The following is a 23,010-nucleotide window of genomic DNA, read 5'->3' as shown; positions in this document are numbered from 1 at the left end:
AAATCAATATAATTAAATACACCATATCAATAGTATGAAAGGGAAAAAAACAAAGAATGATCATCTCATATGATGAAGAAAAAGCATTTAACAAAATCCAACACTCAGCAAACCAGGAACAGAGGGAAACTTTCTGAATCTTATAATGAGATCTATGAAGAAATCCCAGCTAATATCGTACTAGATGGAGAAAGATTGAAAACGTCCACTGTAAGATCAGGAACAAGCGAAAGATGCCTACTCTCTCCACTTCTATTCAGCACTGTACTAGAGGCTCTAGCCAGGGCAATTAGGCAAGGCAAGAAAATAAAGGATAGCTAGATGGAAAAGGAAGTAAAATGATCTCTATTCACAGATGACACAGTCTTGTTATACACAGAATCCTAAGCAATCCACACCAAAACAAAACAAAAAAACTCAAACAAATCCAAAACCCACAACAAACAAAAAACTCTTTGAGCTAATAATTCAGTAAGGTTGTAGGATACAAGATCAATATTCTAAAATCAATTGCATTTCTATACATTAGCACATCTGATTGTTAGGGAACAATCAGAAAATCAAATTAACAAAATGCAAAATAGATTATTGATCTTAATTATTATTGATTTTAATTAACAAGATAAAAATGATTATTTATTTATTTGAGATGGAGTCTCACTCTGTCACCCAGGTTGGAATGTAGTGGTGTGATCTTGGCTCACTGTAATGTCTGCATCCCCGGTTCAAGCGATTCTCCTGCCTCAGCCTCCAGAGTAGCTGAGATTACAGGCACATACACCATGACGCCCAGCTAATTTTTACATTTTTAGTAGCGATGGGGTTTCACCGTGTTGGCCAGTCTGGTCTCAAATGCCTGACCTCAGGTGATCCGCCCACCTGGGGCTCCCAAAGTGCTGAGATTACAGGCGTGAGCCACTGCACCTAGCCAATAAAAATGATTTTTTAAATTGGTTTCTAATTCCACATTGCAACTAACTTTTAATAAACTATTACTGGTCTGATTTTAAAGTAATACTGAGCAAAAATATCTATCTGAAAAGGCTTTGAAAATACTTCACCCCTTTCCAACTACACAGGTGTGTGAGGCTAGATTTTCTTTATGTCCTTCAATCAAAACAACATGACAACAGATAGAGTCCAGATCAAACTGTGTTTTTCTGATCCAGACATTAAAGAGATTGGAAAAAAAAAACAAACCAAAAACCCACAATGCTACTCTTTTTAAAATTTTTGTTTTGAAAAATAATTCTTTTTCATAAGAATATCTTATTAATATTAATGTGATAGATTATTGCCATTTTAAGTTATTTAATATTTTAATATTTAACATTTTATCAGATTAAAGTTCTCATTTAGAAAATTTTGATAGACAAAATACTCATAAACTCTTCAGAATCTTCAGTAATTTTTAAGAATGTAAATGGATCCTGAAACCAAAAATTTGAGAATGGTTACTTCAAACCTTATATAAACATGTATGTTTTTCTTTCCTATGTATAACATGTTTAATAACTAAAACTTAAATGAAAAAATTAAAATCTTAAAAGAAAACCTAGGAGACTACATGTAAAATTTAGGGTTAGGGAAGACTTTAATCAGGACAGGAAACCCAGGAGCTATAAAAGAAAAGCCAATATATTTAACTTTTTTTTTTTTTTTTTTTTAGATGGAGTCTCGCTCTGCCCAGGCTGGAGTGCAGTGGCATGATGATGGCTCACTGCAACCTCCACCTCCTGGGTTCAAGCCATTCTTGTGCCTCAGACTCCTGAGTAGCTGGGATTACAGGTGCGCACCACCATGCCCAGCTGATTTTTATATTTTTAGTAGAGACAGGGTTTCACCATGTTGGCCAGGGTGGTCTCGAACTCCTGGCCTCAGGTGAGATGCCCACTTCAGCCTCTCAAATTGCTGGAATTCAGGCATGAGCCACCACACCCTGCCTCAATCTTTAACTTAAAAAAATGTTTTCAAAAGATTTGTGGCCAAAGAGATTAGAAAAATATATCTTTAAAACATTTGTAATGATGTGAAAAGGGTTTGCAAAGAAGCACAGCTGAAAAAAACAGAAAGGATATGAAATTGGAAATGTACAATGTAGCAAATTCAAATCCAGATTGGCAAAAAATTTTAAAAAATAGAGTAACAGCACCTATTGCTAGTGGAGATGGAGGGAAGAGGCTCCTTCATGCTCTCCTAGTGAAATCTGAATTATTAACAGCCTTTGAAAAGAGCAATCTGGAAAAATCTTATAAAAAAATACATTTTGATCCAGCAGCAAAAGCCCATATAAATAAAAGCTCTGGTAAATAAGGATATTTTTACAAAGATTTTAACTACAGCATTGTTTGAAGTAATAAAAATCTAGAAAATTATACATTCATAGCATTAAAAAGTATCAACTTGCTACACTGCCTAACTCAGGAATGACTTTCAAGAAACATTAACAAGAGAAAAAGGTGTAGAAGTATGTGTGTTCCTATCTCTATGTTATTCTCATTTTGAAAAACAAATACTGACAAAAGTATATACAGATATGTGTATAGTACACACCTCCGTGTACTCTGTCTGTGCATCTTTTAAGTACGAAAGCACGTGCACATACTAGATCATTAACATGGGTTTCTTGGGGGGGGTTTTGACGTGAGTGCAGTGGAGGGGCAAAGGATAACGCTTATGCTTGTGCTGTCTCCCCTAGAGGATGCCACCCTTGCTGACCACACCCTTCCCTTCCTCAACCAATCTCACTTCCTCTTCACCCCAGGCCAGCCATCTCCCGGTATTCCCGGAGTACTTGGAATTTCTGCAGCACTTCCTGTGTCTATCACCTTTACGAACCTATAATCCGTATTTATTTTCTGTTACTTGCTGTTTTGCATTCATGTATATCTCACAAGAAGGCAATATAGGGCAGTGGTTAGGAACATGGACAACTGAGGCAGACTACCCGGATTTGAATCCCAGCCCCGTAAGTTACTTATTAGCTGTGTGAACTTGGCAAGTGACCTATTTCCTGTCTCCTCATCTGTGAAAAGTGAATAAAATAGCACCTACTACAGGGCTGCTGAGAAAAGGAGATGACTGAACACCCATAAGGTGCCTAGAACAGTGCCTGGCACCCGGCAATGCCAGCAGGCGGGCGCTGCTGTTGTCAGAATCACTGTGATCTTCCCTATCTAGGCTGGAAACTCTTGGAGGTATTTTAAACCACAGACACTCTTTTAGATTTCTTTTGCATCCCCTCCCCATTAGTTCCTACAATAGTGTTATTTCGAGGCCCTCAAATATTTGTTGAGTAAATATATGAGCAACTCTTAGATTTGAGCACTTTGTATAGAAGGAAATTGCTGAGCATATGATTGTCACTTACATGGCAACCAGCAAGTAAATGTCCATGGCTGACCTCACCTGGCACTTAAACCTATTTTGTCAAGAGAGGAGAATATTTGTCTTAAAACCAGTCTTCTAGACTAGCACAGAAAGGCCTTGCATTTCTACTTAACGAAGCCATACAAGGAAACTGGCTGTGATATATAGTAAGGAAAGCTGAGTCACTGGGGGGTGAGAACAATGGAACCAGGCTCCTAAGCTTAGTGATTTACCATCAGCCCTTTTGTAACATATTACACCTGTTTCATATAAAATAAACGCATCAGGTAACACATTTCTCCAAAGTGCTAAATGAGACGCATTTGAAGCCTTAAGTAACAGCTGTCATAGTCCATTCCCTGGGATATATTGTCCAAGCTGATCTAATGATGGTTTTGTTTCTCTGGAGGTTTCAATGGGTCTGGGGCCTTGTGGGCCAAGAAAGTATAAGTGGTTTAGAAAACATTGAAAACACCCATCTTTTCGGTGCCATCTGCAGACTCTTCCTGCCTTGAATGTTCAAGCTCTCCCCCTAGGCTGGAGCTATCCCATCAGCATTTTAACATGCTCGGGTTTCTCTCATCTTAAAACAAACAAAAATGCACCCCTCAGCCACTATTGCTCTTCTGTGCACAGCCCGATTGCGGGAGGAGCAGCATACACTTCTTAAGCCATTTTCTCACTTCCCACCTGCTCCTCAATCCATTCATTCGCCTTTTGCTCCATCAACCCACAAAAATGCACAGCAACTGACTTCCACACCACTAAACCCCATGTCCTGTTCTCACTTCTCTCTCTTGAGGAGCCTCAGAGCCTCTCTGCATTTCTCACCCGAACTTCCTTATTCCTATTCCCAGCTTGCAGTTTATAACGTCAGCAAAGAGGGCGTAAATGTCCACGTCTTTCTGCCACATAGGCACACATATAATCCACAGCCATGTGCGTTTATACATTTGCCTCTTCCGAAATTATTGGTCAAATTACTTTATGATTTCCTTTTTTTATTTGACATTATATCCCTAGACAGTCTGTAAATCAGAACATGCATTTCTAGCTCTACCTTTATTTTTTTAAAATTTTAGTATATAAATGTATGTATACTCAGACATACCTTTGTTAGGTTAGCACGTTAGATCAAGTCATCACAAATTACAGAGAAAAACTAGACTTTGCATCGGGGGTTCTCTTGAGAGTTTCCAGTGGGGCAGGGATAGTAGTGGTGGAAGCTGTGAGTGTACAGATTTCAGCTCAATGTGATTTAGAGTGAGCATAATTTACCCTGGTCTCAGGCCCCACCCCACTAGAGTCACCTTTTTTTTTTGAGATAGGGTCTTATTTTGTTGCCCTGGCTGGAGTGCACTGGCAGGATCTTAGCTCACTGCAGCCTCCGCCTCCCAAGTTCAAGTGATTCTCATGCCTCAGCTTCCCCAGTAGCTGGGATTACAAGCACACGCCACCATGTAACCAGCTAATTTTTGTATTTTTATTTTTATTTTTATTTTTTGTTGTTGAGACGGAGTCTCACTCTGTCACCCAGGCTGGAGTGCAGTGGCCCGATCTCAGCTCACTGCAAGCTCCGCCTCCCGGGTTCATGCCATTCTCCTGCCTCAGCCTCCGAAGTAGCTGGGACTACAGGCGCCCGCCACCTCGCCTGGCTAGTTTTTTGCATTTTTTTTAGTAGAGACGGGGTTTCAGTGTGTTAGCCAGGATGGTCTCGATCTCCTGACCTCGTGATCCGCCTGTCTCGGCCTCCCAAAGTGCTGGGATTACAGGCTTGAGCCACCGCGCCCGGCCAATTTTTGTATTTTTAGTAGAGATGGGGTTTCACCATGTTGGCCTGGCTGGTCTCTAACTCCTGGCCTCAAGTGATCTGCCCACCTCGGCCTCCCAAAGTGCTGGGATTGCAGGTGTGAGCCACTGTGCCTGGCCCCAATAGAACCATTTTATCTTTAGAGTCACTAAGCAGCTAACTGAAAAGAGTGGTTTCATTTTCTGTGTTTTGGGTCTAAATATTAAATGAAAGAACATTCACATTGCTAAGCAAGATAAGGTATGACTCCAACACCTTGCAAATAATTTTGCTGTCTCCTTCAGAGCTGTCACCTTGGGAAGTGATAACCACATTCCAACAACAGTGCTACTTCTCAAAGGATTCTTGGAAATTTTCTTTTAGCCTAAGATCTGTCACTCTCTTTTTTCCCTCCAACTTTGAAAGATAGTTATAAACGTAATGCTTGCCTCTGGTGAAAGCTGAGTAAAATCCAGGCAAGCCCGGCTGTGCCCGGACTGCCCCTGCTGACACCGGCGAGGCGCAGTGAGGCCTACCCGGGAGAAGGAGCCCCCATCTGCTGCCATCTGGTTCATTACAGAGTCCCATTTGGCCCAAATGACAGATCCTTTCCTTATAATTTTCCAACTAAGCCTCTTCTAGGAATCTTCTGCAAATTCTAGTTATCACAAGTATTTTCAAACATCAACCTCTTAAAAGAGTAGCAAAAGTCCAGAAAATTACAAGACTTCTGTGTTTGTTCATTTATAGTAGACAATTGCTTTCAGAAGGAAATTTCCAAAAGTTGAGTTTTCATCATTAACTAGAACAGTTGAACAAAATGAATTTTCCCTTATAAGATAAAAACAGGATTCATAGCAAAAACAAAGCAAAACGAAAAACCAAAGCAAACCAGAAAACCCAAAGGGATGATACAAGAAGGGAAAAATACAGATCTGGAGAGGAACTTCTGGACACAATGAAAAACAGTTGTTAAAAACAAATAATTAAACATTAATTAAAACTATCATTTATAATGATATTGAAGGGCCAGGCACAAAGGAGGTGTGACTCATTATAATCAAAAGAAGGCCACCTGAGTCCGGGAACTGCCCAGGGGCTGGCAAACAGTGGCCCATGTGTCAGGTGCCTGCTTTTGTATGCCCACCAGCTAAGAACGATTTTTGTGTTTTAAAATATTTGAAAAAAGATTTAATGACATAAAAAAAAATTGTATGAAATTCAAATTTTCAGTGTCCATAGTTTTACAGGAACACGGCCACATCCGGCCACTTATGTACTGCTGACAGCCACTGCGTTACAATGGCAGAACTGAGTGGCTGGAACAGAGACTGTGTGGCCTGCAAGCCCTAAAATAGTTCCTATCTTTTTCTTTACAGAAAGCGTCTGCCTACTTCTGTTCTAAACCCAATTTTACCACCATCAACTCTTTGTGTGAGCTCAAGCTGGTGTTTTTCCCTCTGGCTCCACCTATGTAAACAAAGGGGCCTGGAGAAGATGATAGGGGCCAGGACCCCTATCTGGAGGTCAAGCTCTGCACTGCGGGACAAGGCAGGAAAAGCCAGCAGGAGCACGCGCCCGCTGATGCCACCTGCAGCCCATGAAGAAAACGGCAGGCACAGAGGCCGCCTGCTGAGGAAGCATCTCCCAGCAGATCTCAGCACATCCTCTCTAGCGGGCGCTCTTAAATACCTCTTTCCCAACCGATGCCATCAGTGATCAAAAACCTGGCTTTTACACATTTCAGAAACGGATAGGCCATGACTCCAAACAAAAAAACATTGTCTGACATCCACTTTTTCAGTGAATCCTCCCCCTAAAATAGATGAAAATGTCCCAGTGTTCACTGCAGGAGTAACTGCTCCCCGCAAATGAAGGCAGCCAGATCAAGTATGACCAGAGGGGACAATAGGTCTTTTCCTTCTAGGTCTCTGAAGGAAAACCATGTAAAATCTTGTCATCTGAAAATCCAACTACAGTCCCCGAGTCACCATTCCTTACATCATTTCAGAGACTCACATACATTAACTTCTAAACCTTCATGCTCTAAAACACAAGTAAGTAGATTTTTCACAACTGAGGAAACACAAATCAAAAGAATGCAAATAACAGAGAAAACTGGTCAGTTCCGTTAGCTCTGAACTAAACCCAGGATCCCTCAAGCCAGAGACTCTTGCCAGGCACCTACGCGCCCAGCGCTCCCACCGCTGAGGAAGACAGGCCAAGGCTCGGGCCCCTTCAGAGCAAAAGCTCACGCAGAAGAATGGTCATTGTTCAGCTTCCCATGAAAGCCGAATGGCGGGCAATGCTGCGTCTCTGCTGTGAACCCAGTGAGTGTGGGAGTCTTCAAACATGGCCACTGGGCTCTCCACGTGAGACCCCCAAGTGAGATCTGAACCACCACCCAGTTGAGCTTTAGCCAATCGCCAGAATTGTGAGAAACAGTGTAGCAGGAATGAAAAATCTCCATTTCTGGACTAACTTGTCAAGGCAAGAAAGAGAGAATAGCTTGGTAAGAGTTTTCTATGTGGTGTCAAGAACCTCCAACTTACGTCATCATCTTCATCTTCATCATCATCAGAATCAAGAACACCATCTGGTAGCTCTTCTATAAAGAAAAAAAGAATCAATGAATAATGGATAAACAGTGGGAGTACTGGTCCACGGAATCTGTCAGCCTCTGCAGAGACATAAACATTTTTTTTTTTGAGATGGAGTCTCGCTCTGTCACCCAGGCTGGAGTGCAGTGGCCGGATCTCAGCTCACTGCAAGCTCTGCCTCCCAGGTTTACGCCATTCTCCTGCCTCAGCCTCCCGAGTAGCTGGGACTATAGGCGCCCGCCACCACGCCCGGCTAGTTTTTTTTTGTGTGTGTTTTTTTTAGTAGAGACGAGGTTTCACCGTGTTAGTCAGGATGGTCTCGACCTCCTGACCTTGTGATCTGCCCGTCTCGGCCTCCCAAAGTGCTGGGATTACAGGCTTGAGCCACTGCGCCCGGCCGGCAACATAAACATCTTAATGAGAATGAGGTTACATTAAAGTCATCATGCTCCTAATCATCCTAATCACAACCATTTCAGTCATTGTCTGATATCATCCTAAGCAATTTTAAAGAGTAAATCTCTCCATTTTCACCAGAACACAGTTATAGTAGCATGGGAAAAATTAAAAGCCAGAATATAATTTTAGGGGAATTTAAGGGAACGAAAGTATATAAATATTTATATCTAGGCATCATGCTAGATCCTGCCACAAACGTTATTTCACTTAATCCTTACAAATATTTTGTTGACTATTATCCCCCATTTTACAGAGAGACACAGAGGGGACAGAGACTTCTCGGTCTCACTTCCAGTAAGTGGCAGACAGCTGAGATTCAAACCGAGTCTATTTCTAAACTCCATGATTTTTCCATGGGCAGTATGGGTGGTGGTCATGGCAGGCAGGGTTCCTGAAGGCTCTGTGCTCCATTTGTGGGTCTTTTTAAGAGTTTACAAAAGAGCAGTAAGTTGGTAGCACAGTGGAGTTACAGAAAGAAAGAGCCCCTGCTTCCTTATTCTGTAGAATAAGGATCGTATCAGTCGCTTCTCAGGGTTGGAGAGGACTGCACAATACACCACAAGGGAAGCGCCTGGCCTAAGGCCAGGTACGAAGCAGGCTCTACAGAGGTGCTGGTACTTTCTCCTCCACGAAGTCTTCCCTGATCCCCTTGCTCAGCAGCCATCTCTTCCTCCCCTGAACACACTCAGCATTTTATCTAGAACTCCTGACAATTCACGCCACTTCTGGAAGATTGCTGCTTACTAATGAGTGAATGCCTGCTGACTTGTCTCTCACCCACTGCACTGGACTATGAATCCCTGGGGACAGAGCAGCTGACTTACTCCTCCCTCTATCCCTACTACATCTTTCTTATTATCACTTGCTTCTTGAACAAATGACATGAAGGTAAAGAAAGCCTGAAAGAAGAAAGGAAGTCAAATGGGAAGTAGGAGAAAAGAAGGAACCAAACGCCATACTTGAGGAGAGCACCCAGCTTGTAAAGGTGGCCGGCAGGATGCACCCACCTTTGATCAAACTTCAAACCATTCCCAGGAAGGAAGATGTAGAAACCCATGTTCTCAACCCAGCGCTCACTCTAAAGGGAAGGACTCCACTGACTTCACTGGACCGAGGCCAGCGGGACACCAAAATGTGCCCCTGCTCACTGAGGCCTGCAGGCCCCACAGGTCGTAGCATTGTTGTGGAATGCCATTTAGTCTAGAAAGCTACGTTCCAGGCATGAAGATGTGATGGCACTCTGCTTTCTGGCTGAAGTTTAATGACTAACTTCCCTATCCACGAACAGCATATACCATTCCACTTTCAGGAAGTGCTGCTGTACTCATCAGTTATAAACCGCTCATTTTCGAAAACAGAAATGCCTTTTTTAAGACTCTTGGCTATTTTGTAAGGCCACAGATAGCCCAGCCACGCTTCTCTTTCTCTGCCTCCCCGTGCCCCGCTCCCCTTCTCCTGACCCCATAACCTCTTGGCCTGCTGGCTCAGACTCATCCCACTACCCAGAATAATCCTGTCCTGAGAAGTGAAGTGCCTTATAGACCCCAGCACCTCTCTGGGACAACTGTCTCCCGTCCTGTTCCGAATTGGTGCACACTCCACGAGGCGCCCACACTCTGATAACTAACGCGCATGGGGCTAGAATGGCATCATTCCTTTCCCGGGGGCTCTGCCTTGCTCCTGCCCAGTGACGTGGCTGGTGCCTCTGTTTTCTCTCTGGCGCTGGCTCCCCTCACTGAGGGCTGGCATTGTGGTCCAGGCCCAAGCCTGGGGACAAATCTCCCTGCTGTTGCTGTTGCTGCTCACTCTGTGTTGTCAATGTCACCAGCCGGAATTTTCCTTTAGGCTCTGCCAGAATGGTCCTTCCCCACCTGTGGGGTTAGGTCACTAAAATATACTTGAATTTTAATACTTGAAGACCTTAAAACTTCACTGGAAAAATTGTGCTAGAAGACTGAGATTGGACTTGGACGTGTGAAAACCCACGGAGACGTTTTCAGGTTTATTAAAATAGAACAAGGAAACCAATACTCTAAATAAAGATGGTGGCAATGCCATTTCACACATCTTAAGAATTGGTACGCTAGCAACAATTTGCACTCTGCTATTGATTTCCACTTGAGGATGAAGACAGGATGGAGGCTCTCCTCCTGGGTTTCACTTTGATCTGATGCTGGTGATGGATGTCCCGAGGTAGTTGTGTGTCTGGTCTTCCACCTGAATGTTCAATCACTATCAAATTTTGTTTCAAAGTGGCGGGCTCCTGCTGCTGTCCTATGGATACAGAATAACTTAGGTGCTTGAGATAGAAAGAGAAATACTTTAGGCCCTCTTTATTTAAACAATAACTTACTGAACTAAATAGGTATTTCCCAAGCCTTCCAGAACACCCAGGGTTATAAAGCTTTAGCTCTGCCCAAGACAATTTCTTCCAGAGACATCCCTTACAAAAGTATAAACTGTCCCCCTATCCCACTCTAGCAGACTGGTCCAAGGGCCAGGCTTATGAAAGAGAAAAAAGATATTTCTTGGGCCAGAGAGTAAAAGGGGCCTACCTCCTGCTTCTTGGCTGCCAGGAAGGAGGGAAGACAAGGAGACAGTGTATCTCAGTGGACTAAAACACACAGGTGGCCTTGAAGAAGATTCTCAGCCTGAATGCAGAGAACTCCTGGCCTGGGAGTTGGGCACAGCTGATGACTATGGCACGGATGTGCAACAATCCTTTGCCCCTACACTGTGGCCTACCCAGAGAAGGCGGGAGAGCAACCTCAGGTAGGACTGAGGTTCAGGTTTTATGTTATTCTTTTTCAATATGCCAGAATGAGGGTTGAGAGTCAGAAATAAAGTTACTGCAGAAAATAAAGTTCTAATTTTTGCCCACCTGAATTTGGGATGAATTATAGCTGTTCCATAAAACCCAAAGAAGAGATATTCAATGCAAATGCGCACCCAGCCTTAAAAGGACAAAGGTGTCAAAGCTCCCTGGCTGCTCTCCTCAGCTGCCTCCTTTTCATCGGAAGCCCCTTGGACATCCTCGTTTCTGCGACCCAGGCAGTGATGCTCTGCCTTGGCTGCACGTGGGACCCCCACTGGGAGCTTGAAATCCCCTCCCTGAGAGGTTCGGATTTAATTTATGTGGGGTACTGTCTTAAAAGATTTAAACATCCCCCCCGGTGACCGCCCTGTACAGCCAGACCGAACCCCGAGCTAGAAGAAAGGCCACCTGCGGGCTTTTGGCCTTGGCCGAGCAGCTGACTCGAGACTCACTCTTCACTTTCTGCTCGTGTATGGAAGGGATTCATGCATGTGACTTGCAGTGATGTGGACTGATGGGTGTCAGGGAAGGGCATGGAGAGAGACTCGGTGACAAACCTGGCCCTGGATTCCACCAGTGCTTGGCACCTCTGGCAGGAGAACGATGTCAGGAGTCCACAGAAAGAGCCAAAGAACTTTCCCCACGACCTCTGCCCCATCCCAGGCTTCCTGGCCTTCCTCTCTCCTGCTTACTATGGGATGCGGGTTGTTACGGTAATGGAGGAGACTGGATAGAGAGAAGATCACATTGCCTCCTTCCACACTGCAGTTGGCAGCATCAGTGTTTCCGGAGTGAAAGAATAAAAGTGGGAAAATGATGAAGTTTCCTACAGTAGCATTTGCTTTCATTATCAAACCCCTGGACCCTGGGGAAGCCACCTTAATAGTGAGTCATGATTTAGGAGGGGAAAGGGAGAGGCCATATAAAGAGAACTTACAAGGTTAGGGAAGGGTTTCTGTAATTGCTTTTAAGCATTTTTTTGTTGGCTATATGCCTAGAGTATGATAAGAGATTGTTAATCTTTGGACAATCTGGCCTTGACTACCTGGCTGAACCTTTTTTTTTTTTTTTTTTTGTGAGATGGAGTTTCGCTCTGTCCCCCAGGCTGGAGTGCAATGGTGCAATCTCGGCTCACTACAACCTCCACCTCCCAGGTTCGAGCGATTCTCCTGCCTCAGCCTCCTGAGTAGCTGGGATTACAGGCATGCGCCACCAAGCCCGGCTCATTTTGTATTTTTAGTAAAGATGGGGTTTCACCACATTGGTAAGGCTGGTCTTGAACTCCTGGCCTCAGATGATCTTCCTGCCTCGGCCTCTCAAAGTGCTGGGATTACAGGTGTGAGCCACCGTGCCTGGCCTACCTGGCTGAACTTTTGTCTATGGGTTCACTTGGGTCTCCCCACCTCCCTAAAGGCCTTTTTTTTTTTTGAGATGGAGTCTCGCTTTGTCACACAGGCAGGAGTGCAGTGGTGCAATCTCAACTCACTGCGACTTCTGCCTCCTGGGTTCAAGCAATTCTCCTGTTTCAGCCTCCTGAGTAGCTGGGACTACAGGCCAAGTCACCACACCTGGCTAATTTTTGTATTTTTAGTAGAGACGGGGTTTCACCATGTTGGCCAGGCTGGTCTCGAACTCCTGACCTCATGATCCGCCCACCTAGGCCTCCCAAAGTACTGGGATTACAAGCATGAGCCACCGTGCCCGGCCTCCTAAAGGCCTCTTGAATGAAATGCCATGTGTCTTTCTGGCAAATGTGAACAATGCAAAAGACAGATCAAAGATTCTTGCATCAAACTGACCGGAATTAAGCTGCTTGATGATGAATTCTATCTGGCGGATCATTTCAGCGTTGCCTTCTTTGATGAAGCAGCGTAGGATGTCTTCCATTCCCTACAAGTATTGGCGAGAGTAACAGTTAACATTTCAGTGTTTTGGGGGAAACTACGTTGCAATCAGGTCATCTCATCTAATCCAAAAAGTACTATTTTGGGGAGAGGAAGAGGATATCTTGGGTGGGGGATGGAGAAGAGGAGAGAGATACGTTTATGAGATAGATACAAAAATTCAGCTCTCCCAGCAGGGCAGGACCAAGGCAGTCATTGGTTGGTAACTATCTCTTTGGCAAGACAAACCTGGCCAGGTGTCCAACTGGTCCCACAAGGGCAGAAGGAAAAATCCTTGGCTTATATTAAACATTCTTTTTGTCCTTTTTATAATTCATAGCGAAATAATTTTCTTCTTATTGACTCTCTGGCTGAATTATAACACATTTAACAACAACAACAACAAAAAACTATTGTAAAATTTTACTGCACAACATTGCCTTAAGTTTTGGCAGTATGTTGGTCTGGGGGCTTGGTTTTTTTCCTGTGTTTTCCCTAAATTTATAAACTGTCTTCTGGATTTTAGGGCCAAATATGATCATTGAGAAGTGAAACCATATGCTTAGAGAAGTAAATGAACAAATAGAACCTCTCTTTAAACAGATTTCATTCTTTTTCTATTAAAAGAATTATAAAGTCACTATGCTATACATTGTTTATAATAATACCCTGACACCAGAATTCTCAATATTGGGTAAAAGAATTCCAGGGAAAAGTAGGGATGAGATACTGACTTAAGCACATTGTCTAATTCCTCTCCCTCCTCTTCCCTGGCAGGATTTGAATGAGTCTGTACAGCTTGAGCTTATGAGGCCTCTAACCGCTGTGAGGGGAAAGTGCTTCTAGTAATGACCTCAAAACAGAGGAAGTGGAGTCCAGAAGCATTGCCAGAGAAATGGATCTAGTGGCATGTGAGTCCCTGATCAAACTGTGCCTGAACATTTTCCTGGACTTTTCAGTTACATGAGCCAATAAGTTCCCTTTTCATGTAGGCCAGTTTGGAATCAATAGTTCTAACTGAATCAAAGAAATGCCAAGTGCAGCTTTGAACTTGCTGAGTTCTTGTCATCCAAAGCAGAGCATTACATTCTAGAAGTTAAATCAGTATTGTAATTGCAATTAGTTCCCCCATGAATTTAATGTGTGACCTCACTCAAATCACTTAACTTCATCTAGCCTGTTTCTTCGACTATAAAAATGAGGATAACAATTTGAGTTGACTTGAAATTTTTAAAAGACAAAGTATATAATTGGGTATTGGTATGCAGATATACACATTTGTCAAGATGCGCTAAACTCCCCCACGTAAGGCCTGTGCTTTTCACTGTTTGTAAATTATACCTGAAGAAATAGCCTCTGGTCCAATGGCTGGCACAGAATGGATGCTTGATAAATGGTCAAGATTGTGCTTGCTGTGTCCAGTAGGGGTTCGTGGCTCAGGAGAAAGATCTGGTAGCTGAAGCAAAGGGAAGAAACAAGGTTCCCCAGTGATGGCAGTGAGAGAAGAGCAGAGGGTGAGGACAGAACCTTAGGGAACAGTAACACTGAGCTGGGAGGCAGAGATGGGGAAGCTCACAGAGGCGGAGGGGACAGTCTGGAAGGGAGGAAGAACTCTGGAAAGCTGTCCGTGAGTTGAGGGACCAGCAGTGCCCAGGCTCCTGTAGGCCCATTTGGACATCTGGCCAGGCTTGTCGTACCAGAGAGACAGTTAGCAACCAATGACTGCCTTGGCCCTGCACTGCTGGAAGAGCTGAATTGTATATCTCACAAATGTGTCTCTCCCCTCTTCTCCATCCCCTACTCAGTATCAGGGCCACAGGAAGGAGAAAGTTATCAAGCAAAAGCAGTGTGATAAGCCCCTTTTAAACATTTTTACTTATTTATTTATTTTTTGAGATGGAGTCTTGCTCTACTACCCAGGCTGGAGGGCAGTGACATGATCTTGGATCACAGCAACCTCCAACTCCAGGGTTCAAGTGACTCTCCTAACTTAGCCTCCCAAGTAGCTGGGACTACAAGCATGTGCCACCATGCCTGGTTAATTGTTGTGTTTTTAGTAGAGACGGGGGTCTCGCCATATTGACCAGGCTGGTCTTGAACTCCTGGCCTCAGGTGATCTGCCCACCTTGGCCTCCCAAAGTGCTGGATTACAGGTGTGGGCCACCATGCCTGGCGATAAGCCCTTTAAGTGGCAAAGATCAGAAGCACCACTGGCTATCTCAGGAATGTCAATGTCTGAGCATTTTTACCAGTGGAGTGAGGCCAATCATTCACTCAGGGTCTATCTTTTCTTACCAGATGTTACTTCTGCAAGATTATCTGCTCATTATTTGGTTATATATTTAAAGATCTTTGTTTGTTTGTTTTTGAGACAGACAGGATCTCACTTTGTTGCCCAGGCTGGAGTGTAGTGGTGTGATGACAACTCATAGCCTCAACCTCCCTGGCTCAAGCGATCCTCCCACCTCGGCTTCTGGAGCAGCTGGGACTGGGTGTGCACCACCATGCCTGGCTAATTTTTAAAAAATTATCGGTAAGACAGAGAATGCCCAGGCTGGTCTCAAAACTCCTGGCCTCAAGTGATCCTCCCGCCTTGGCCTCTCAAAGTGCTGGGATTACAGGCATGAGCCACCATGCCCAACCAGACCTTTTAATTGTCATTTACTCTTTCATGTATCTCTAGCGTAGTTATTACTTGGGGGCCGTGGGGGGGAACTCCTCTGTAATGAAGAATTGAAGCTGTCTTATTTTTAGAGACAGAGTTACCCAGGCTGGAGTGCAGTGCCACAATCTCAGCTCACTGCAATCTCCGCCTCCCAGGTTCAAGTAATTCTTGTGCTTCAGTCTCCCGAGTAGCTGGGATTACAGGTGTGCACCACCACGCCTGGCTAATTTTTAAAAAATTATTGGTAAGACAGGGAATGCCCAGGTTGGTCTCAAAACTCCTGCCCTCAAGTGATCCTCCTGTCTTGGCCTCTCAAAGTGCTGGGATTACAGGCATGAGCCACCATGCCCAACCAGACCTTTTCATTCTTATTTACTCTCTTTCATATATCTCTAGTGTAGTTATCACTTGTGGGGGTTGGGGGGGGAACTCTGTAATGAAGAATTGAAGATTTCTTTTTTTGTTTTAGAGACAGAGTCTCACTCTGTTACCCAGGCTGGAGTGCAGTGCCACAATCCCAGCTCACTGCAACCTCCGCCTCCCAGGTTCAAGTAATTCTTGTGCCTCAGCCTCCCGAGTAGCTGGGATTACAGGTGTGCACCACCACGCCTGGCTAATTTTTGTATTTTTAGTAGAGATGGGGTTTCTCCATGTTGGCCAGTCTGGTCTTCAAGACCGGTTCAACTCGTGACTTCAAGTGATCCACATGCCTCAGCCTCCAAAAGTGCTGGGATTATAGGCATGGGCCACTGCACCTTTCTTAATAGCAAATTCTCCAGTGAGAAATATATTTTTTTTTTTTTTGGACACAGGGTTTTACTCTGTTGTCCAGGCTAGAGCGTAGTGATGTGATCACAGCTCACTGCTGCCTCAACCTCCTGCACTCAATTGATTCTCCTGCCTCAGCCTCCCAAGTGGCTGGGACTACAGGCACGCGCCACCACACCTGGCTAATTTTTGCATTTTTTTGTGGAGATGGGGTTTCACCATGTCACCTAGGCTGGGCTTGAACTCCTGGGCTCAAGCAGTCTTCCTACCTCAGCCTCCGAAAGTGGTGGGATTACAGGTGTGAGTTGTGTGCCCAGTCAAAATATCACATATTTTTTAAAAAATCACATATATTAGGTAATATTTAATCTAAGTTATAGAAAGAAGTCATAAAACAACCGCATCTCATCCTAAAAGTAATAACTTGTCATTTCAGATAATTTAGGTCAAGTAACAACGCCCAGGTAGACCGAAGGATAACAAAAGGTCCTAGTGAATCATCCAGATGCGTAAAAATGGTAACACAAGCAGTATGCAAAAAGTAAATAAGGAACTCCTGTTCCTGGCAGCTAGCTATGATTAAAGACCGCCATAAAGATAATCCTACAGAAGCCTGTATTTGTATGTATAGTTTTTAAGAAAACAATTCGTCATGTGCAGATGTCTGACTAGGTGAAAGTCCCAAGCCTGGAGTGACACTGCAGCACAGGTGCAGAGGGCTCTGGAGTCAAACCATGGTCAGCAGCCCCTCGCTGGCCGTGTGGCCCCGGGCAGAGGATTGCACCTTTAAGCCTTGATGTTGTCAGCAGCAGAGGGGCACCAACACAGTCACTCCTTCAGGGCACCTTTGAGGGATTAAATGAGAGAAAGCATCTCTTCCAGAGACTGACAACACACACGGAACACTACACAGAACAACTAACTTCGAACTCACTTCTACTTTTACTCAACTGAACTCTAGCGCATTCTATCGTTCCAGCTTCACAGTCTAATCCTCTATCACTAAAGGTCTTCAAGGGAAATTTTCCCCTGAGAAATTCAAATATCTATTTCAGGTAGATATAAATATTTTCCTCTAGTTATGAAAGTGACACAAATTCTGTATAGAAAACTTGCAAACAACATACAAGAAAGAATAAAAATTACTCACAGGCCCCCACCCAGAGATAACTGGGAACATTTTGAAGTATTTCCTTCCTTTTATGTGCACTGTTTTACATAACTCAGAACATACTGATATTATGTTGCTTCCTATTTAACTTTATGATTTTTTTCATGTTCGATAAAAACCTTATAAACCACATTTTCATAGCTATAATAATAATAATAATGGTAGCTAACATCTCTCAGTGCTTATTGTGTGCCAGGCACTATTCTAAATACTTTATATTATGAGCTCCTTTAATGCTTATCATTCTATGAGTTTAGTACTGCAACAGTCCTCATCTTACAGACGGAAAACGATCACACTGGGAGCTTCATCGTCACTACCCAACTAGGAAGTGGCAGAACGTGATCCAAAGCCAGGCTCAGGCTCCGGAGTACCCACTGGCAACCACTCCACCTTCCGGCCTCTTTTCTTAGTCACTCCCTCACGTTAGGTCTTGTCATCGTTTCCTGTCTTCCACTATGATCAATAAAGCTGGAATGAACATTCTGATACATACATCTTTGCTCATGTCTTGTGTGGAGCTTCAGAAGTAGAATTATGGGGACAAGAATATGAAAATTTTCTACACTAATTTTGAAAGGCCCATACTTAGGTCAGGCGTGGTGGCTCATGTCTGTAACCTCAGCACTTTGGGAGGCTGAGGCAGGAGAATCACTTGAGCCCAGGAGTTCGAGACCAGCCTGGTGACATAGTGAGATTCCGTTGAAAGGAAGGAAAAGCAAAGCAAAGCCAAGCCAAGCCAAGCCAAGCCCATACCTGAGCATTTTTACCAGTGGAGTGAGGCCAATCACGAAATACAGTGACTAAGCTGACCACCTGTAATGGACACCCGTGACCTGTGGCTGACGAATGCCTTATAACCAGGTTCTCTACACTGTTAATTTCCCAAGGCAACAGACAGAACACTCACATTTCAAGCTTCCTTTGCAGCTAGGGTGCAGGCACACCACTTAGATTCTGCCAAGCAAATGACTTTGATTCAGAAGTGGGCAATGTGGAGGATCAGGCACGTGGGGAATACACATCATTCTGTTGGGTGGGGAGCAGCAGCACCCAGCCCTCTGGGGAGAGCAGAGGCAGTTTCTGGCATTATGGGCCTGCGCTGTGGGCCCCAGGGTCACGGAGCAGAGCAGCCCCATGGTGTGCTTGGGCATTCCTCTGGGCTGAGAGGCTTCTAAGCCCAGCTCCCCGGCTCTCGAGATTCTGGGAGCCTTTATAACCCGCAGAGCCTCTGGTCGGCTCCAGCACTGGGCAGGATGTTTGTTGGGGTCTCTGGGGCAGAGGCCCATGGCTGACTATGACTCCAGCCCTAGCCGTAGGAGGCCTGTGGAGCGGGTATTAGGGCAGCTCCACTTATGTAATCTCTTCTCCAGCCCCAGGCCTTGGCAGGCTCTTAAAATTCAAATGGGCCTCAGGGGACTCATTTATTTTGTTTTCCTTTTTCCCTTTAGGTATTCTTGTAAGACTACTATAATAGGATTTGGTACTAATGTGATTTTTATGTATATTGTGTCATTTTCCATGAGCACATACATTCTTATAATGAGATATTCTGCTTTTATCCCTCATTACACAGTAAAATAAAATTTTCCATACTGCTTCATACTGCTTTTCCTAATTATCATCTTCAATAGCTATTAATATTTTGAGCAAAAGAATCATAATTTCATTAGCAATTCCTGTATTACTAGATATTTATGTTGCTTCCAGCTTTTTGCTCTTATAAAAATGTTGAAATGAGCATTGTCATACATAGAGCTCTTCTTCTGTGCATCAACAACTAGAAGAAAATGAACGAGTCCAAAAGATAGATCCTTTAGTGATTTTTCATGTAACTGCCAAACTGCTTTCCAGAAGGACTGTGCTGACACACATACAAACACCAGCAGGCACCGGGCACGGTGGCTCATGCCTGTAATCCCAGCACTTTGGGAGGCCAAGGCGGGTGGATCACCTGAGGTCAGAAGCTTGAGACCAGCCTGGCCAACATGGTGAAACCCTGTCTCTACTAAAAATACAAACATTAGCCGGGCATGGTGGTGGGCACCTGTAATTCCAGCTACTCAGGAGGCTGAGGCAGGAGAATCGCTTGAACTCGGGAGGCAGAGGTTGCAGTGAGCCGAGATCGCGCCCCTGTGCTCCAGCCTGGGCGACAGAGCGAGACTCCATCTCAAAGAAATAAAGAAATAAAAACTAAATACCAGCAGGGCTGAGGACATCAATTCTGCCTCCACTTCCCTAGCACCGTGCATGAGCAGATGTCAAGGTGGAGGGATTGTGGGAAATGTTTCCCTTGTTGTCTTATTTCCTTCATTATTCAGCATTTCTAGCCTCCCTTGCAGCTAGGGTACAGGCACACAACCTAGACTCTGCCAAACAAATGCACCCATGTGAGACCTACATGCAAAGAGAATATAATGCCTTTATCAATCTAAAAACTTCCTCAAGGATAAACGTGAAAGGAGGGAAATCTCAGGGTTTTAGAAAAACCTTATTGTGGGCATGATCATCCCTTAGAGGTCACTCTTACAAATAATTAAGTAGGCAACTGCCTAGGTATGTGTTAAAAGCTTCCTCTTCTCAGGCTAAAAGGGGGTTCCTCCCCGGCTTATATCTTTAATCTCTGTTAAATGCCAGAGGGAAGCTTATTCTACTTACATCTTTTTTTTTTTGAGACGGAGTCTCACTCTGTTGCCCAGGGTGGAGTCCAGTAGCATGATCTCGGCTCACTACAACCTCTGCCTTCCGGGTTCAAGCGATTCTCCTGCCTCAGCCTCCTGAGTAGCTGGGACTACAGGTGTCCACCACCACACCTGGCTAATGTTTGTATTTTCAGTAGAGACAGGGTTTCTCCACGTTGGCCAGGCTGGTCTCGAACTCCCGACCTCAGGTGATCCACCCACCTCAGCCTCCCAAAGTGCTAGGATTATAGGCAGGAGCCACCATGTCCCGTCATCTACTTATATCTTTACGTAAGTAATCCACATTTCCTTTTCAAAGTCAAAAACTCACAACCTATCTAGAAATCTATGTAGAAGCCATTAAGGAAAATATTAACATATTTGGCTATCATTAAAGCTAATGTTTGACCAAAACCACCATAATTGGTTTTTTTTTGTTTGTTTGTTTGTTTGTTTGTTTTTTGTTTTTTTGTTTTTGTTGAGACGGAGTCTCACTCTATCACCCAGGCTGGAGTGCAGTGGCTGGATCTCAGCTCACTGCAAGCTCCGCCTCCCGGGTTCCCGCCATTCTCCTGCCTCAGCCTCCTGAGTAGCTGGGACTACAGGTATCCACCACTAATGCCCGGCTAATTATGGTATTTTTAGTAGAGACAGGGTTTCTCCATGTTGGCCAGGCTGGTCTCGAACTCCCGACCTCAGGTGATCTGCCTATCTCAGCCTCCCAAAGTGCTGGGATTACAGGCATGAGCCACCATGTCCCGTCATCTACTTATATCTTTATGTAAGTAATCCACGTTTCCTTTTCAAAGTCAAAAACTCACATCCTATCTAGAAACCCACGTCAGAAGACATAAAGGAAAATATTAACAGATTTGGCTATCATTAAAGCTAACGTTTGACCAAAACCACCATAATTTTTTTTTTTTTGAGTTTTTGAGACAGAGTCTTGCTCTGTCACCCAGGCTGGAGTGCAATGGCATGATCTCGGCTCACTGCAACCTCTGCCTCCTGGGTTCAAGTAATTTTCCTGCCTCAGTCTCCTGAGTAGCTGGAATTACAGGTGCCCGCCACCACACCCAGCTAATTTTTGCATTTTTAGTAGAGATAGGGTTTCACCAAGTTGGCCAGGCTGGTCTCAAACTCCTGACCTTGTGATCTGCCCACCTCGGCTTCCAAAAGTGCTAGGATTACAGGCATGAGCCACCGCTTCTGGCCAACTACCATAATTTAAAAAGACAAACCAAAATTGAGAAAATATTTGTAGTATTTTTCAAAAGAATAATAGCCCCTCACTTCTCTTGTGCTTTTTTCTTTGACCCACAGTTACTTAGGAGTATGTGGCAGCCAGCCCCAAGGTAGCCCCAGTGATTCCACCTCCTGGGAGTCACACCCTTGTTCAATCCCCTCCACACAGTATCAGGGTGGGTCGGTGTAACCAAGAAAATAAATGCGGTGGTGGTTCTCATTTCTGAGAGTAGGTTTTTCTTTCTTTCTTTCTTTTTTTTTTGAGACGGAGTCTTGCTCTGCCACCCAGGCTGTAGTGCAGTGGCCAGATCTCAGCTCACTGCAAGCTCCGCCTCCCGGGTTTACGCCATTCTCCTGCCTCAGCCTCCCGAGTAGCTGGGACTACAGGCGCCCGCCACCTCGCCCAGCTAGTTTTTTTGTGTTTTTTTTTTTAGTAGAGACGGGGTTTCACCGTGTTAGCCAGGATGGTCTCGATTTCCTGACCTCGTGATCCGCCCGCCTCGGCCTCCCAAAGTGCTGGGATTACAGGCTTGAGCCACCGCGCCCGGCCAAGAGTAGGTTTTTCTAAAAGACACTGGGGCTTCTGTCTTGCTTACTTTCTCTCTCAAATCACTCATTCTAGGGGAAGCCAACTGCCATGTCAAGAGAAGTCTTATGGAGAGCTCCAAGGGGGAAGCAAATGAGGTCCCCAGTCAACAGCCAGAAGAAAACTGAGGCCTCCTGCTGACAGCCATGTGAGTGAGCCTGGAAGCAGAGGCTGAAGTCTCAACTATAAACTGAGCAACTCTTAGTTAGGACTACTCTGCTATCTTGAATGTGTGACCCAGAGAAACAGTCATTGGTAGCTTAGCGATAGGGGTATGTTCTGAGAAATGTGTTGTGAGACGATGTCATTATTGCATAAATATCACAGAGTAAGTGACAAACCTAGATGGTATAGCCTACTACACACCTAGGCTATATGGCACAGCCAATAAGATCCTAGGGTACAAACCTATTCAGCACGTGACTGTGTTGAATACTGTAGGCAACTGTAACAAGGTGGTATTTGTGTATCTAAGCATCTCTAAACATAGGTAAGGTACAGTAAAAATACAGTATTATAATCTTATTGGACCATTATCATATATGCAGTCTTTTGTTGACCAAAATGTCGTTATGTGGTACATGACTGTAATTTAAAAATTCAAGGGCCAGGCTCAGTGGCTCATGCATGTAATCCCTACATGGAGGCCAAGATGGGAGGATCACATGAGCCTAGTAGTTTGAGACCAGCCTGGGCAACATGGCAAGACCCCGTCTCTTAAAAAAACATCAGCTAGCTATGGTGGCACACACCTATAGTCCCAGCTACTGGATAAGCTGAGGCAGGAGGATGGTTTGAGCCTGGGAGATGGAGGCTGCAGTGCACTGTGATCAGGCCACTGCACTCCAGCCTGGGCAAAAGAGCAAGATTCTGTCTCAAAAACGAAAACAAAAATCGGCTGGGCACGGTGACTCATGTCTGTAATCTCAGCGCTTTGGGAGGCTAAGGCAGGTGGATCACTCAAGGTCAGGAGCTTGAG

At 44.5% G+C, this 23,010-nt stretch overlaps 1 protein-coding gene across 3 annotated transcripts in view; it reads right to left on the bottom strand.

Moving 5' to 3' along the window:
- Positions 1 to 23,010, bottom strand: part of ARMC9 (armadillo repeat containing 9) — a 183,235-nt gene that overhangs the window by 74,532 nt on the left and 85,693 nt on the right. For all 3 annotated transcript variants that reach the window (XM_023193881.2, XM_023193880.2, XM_023193882.2), the window contains exons 18-19: positions 12,832 to 12,922; positions 7,711 to 7,766 (exon numbers count right to left, since the gene is read on the bottom strand). In XM_023193881.2, the coding sequence (XP_023049649.2) occupies positions 7,711 to 7,766; positions 12,832 to 12,922 (147 nt within the window). The remainder of the gene's footprint in view (positions 1 to 7,710; positions 7,767 to 12,831; positions 12,923 to 23,010) is intronic.

This window comes from Piliocolobus tephrosceles, chromosome 11, assembly GCF_002776525.5.
Source record: "Piliocolobus tephrosceles isolate RC106 chromosome 11, ASM277652v3, whole genome shotgun sequence".
NCBI classification, from domain to species: Eukaryota; Metazoa; Chordata; class Mammalia; order Primates; family Cercopithecidae; genus Piliocolobus; species Piliocolobus tephrosceles.
The sequence above is the reverse complement of the archived record's forward strand: the minus strand, read 5'-3'. Positions and strand labels throughout refer to the sequence as shown.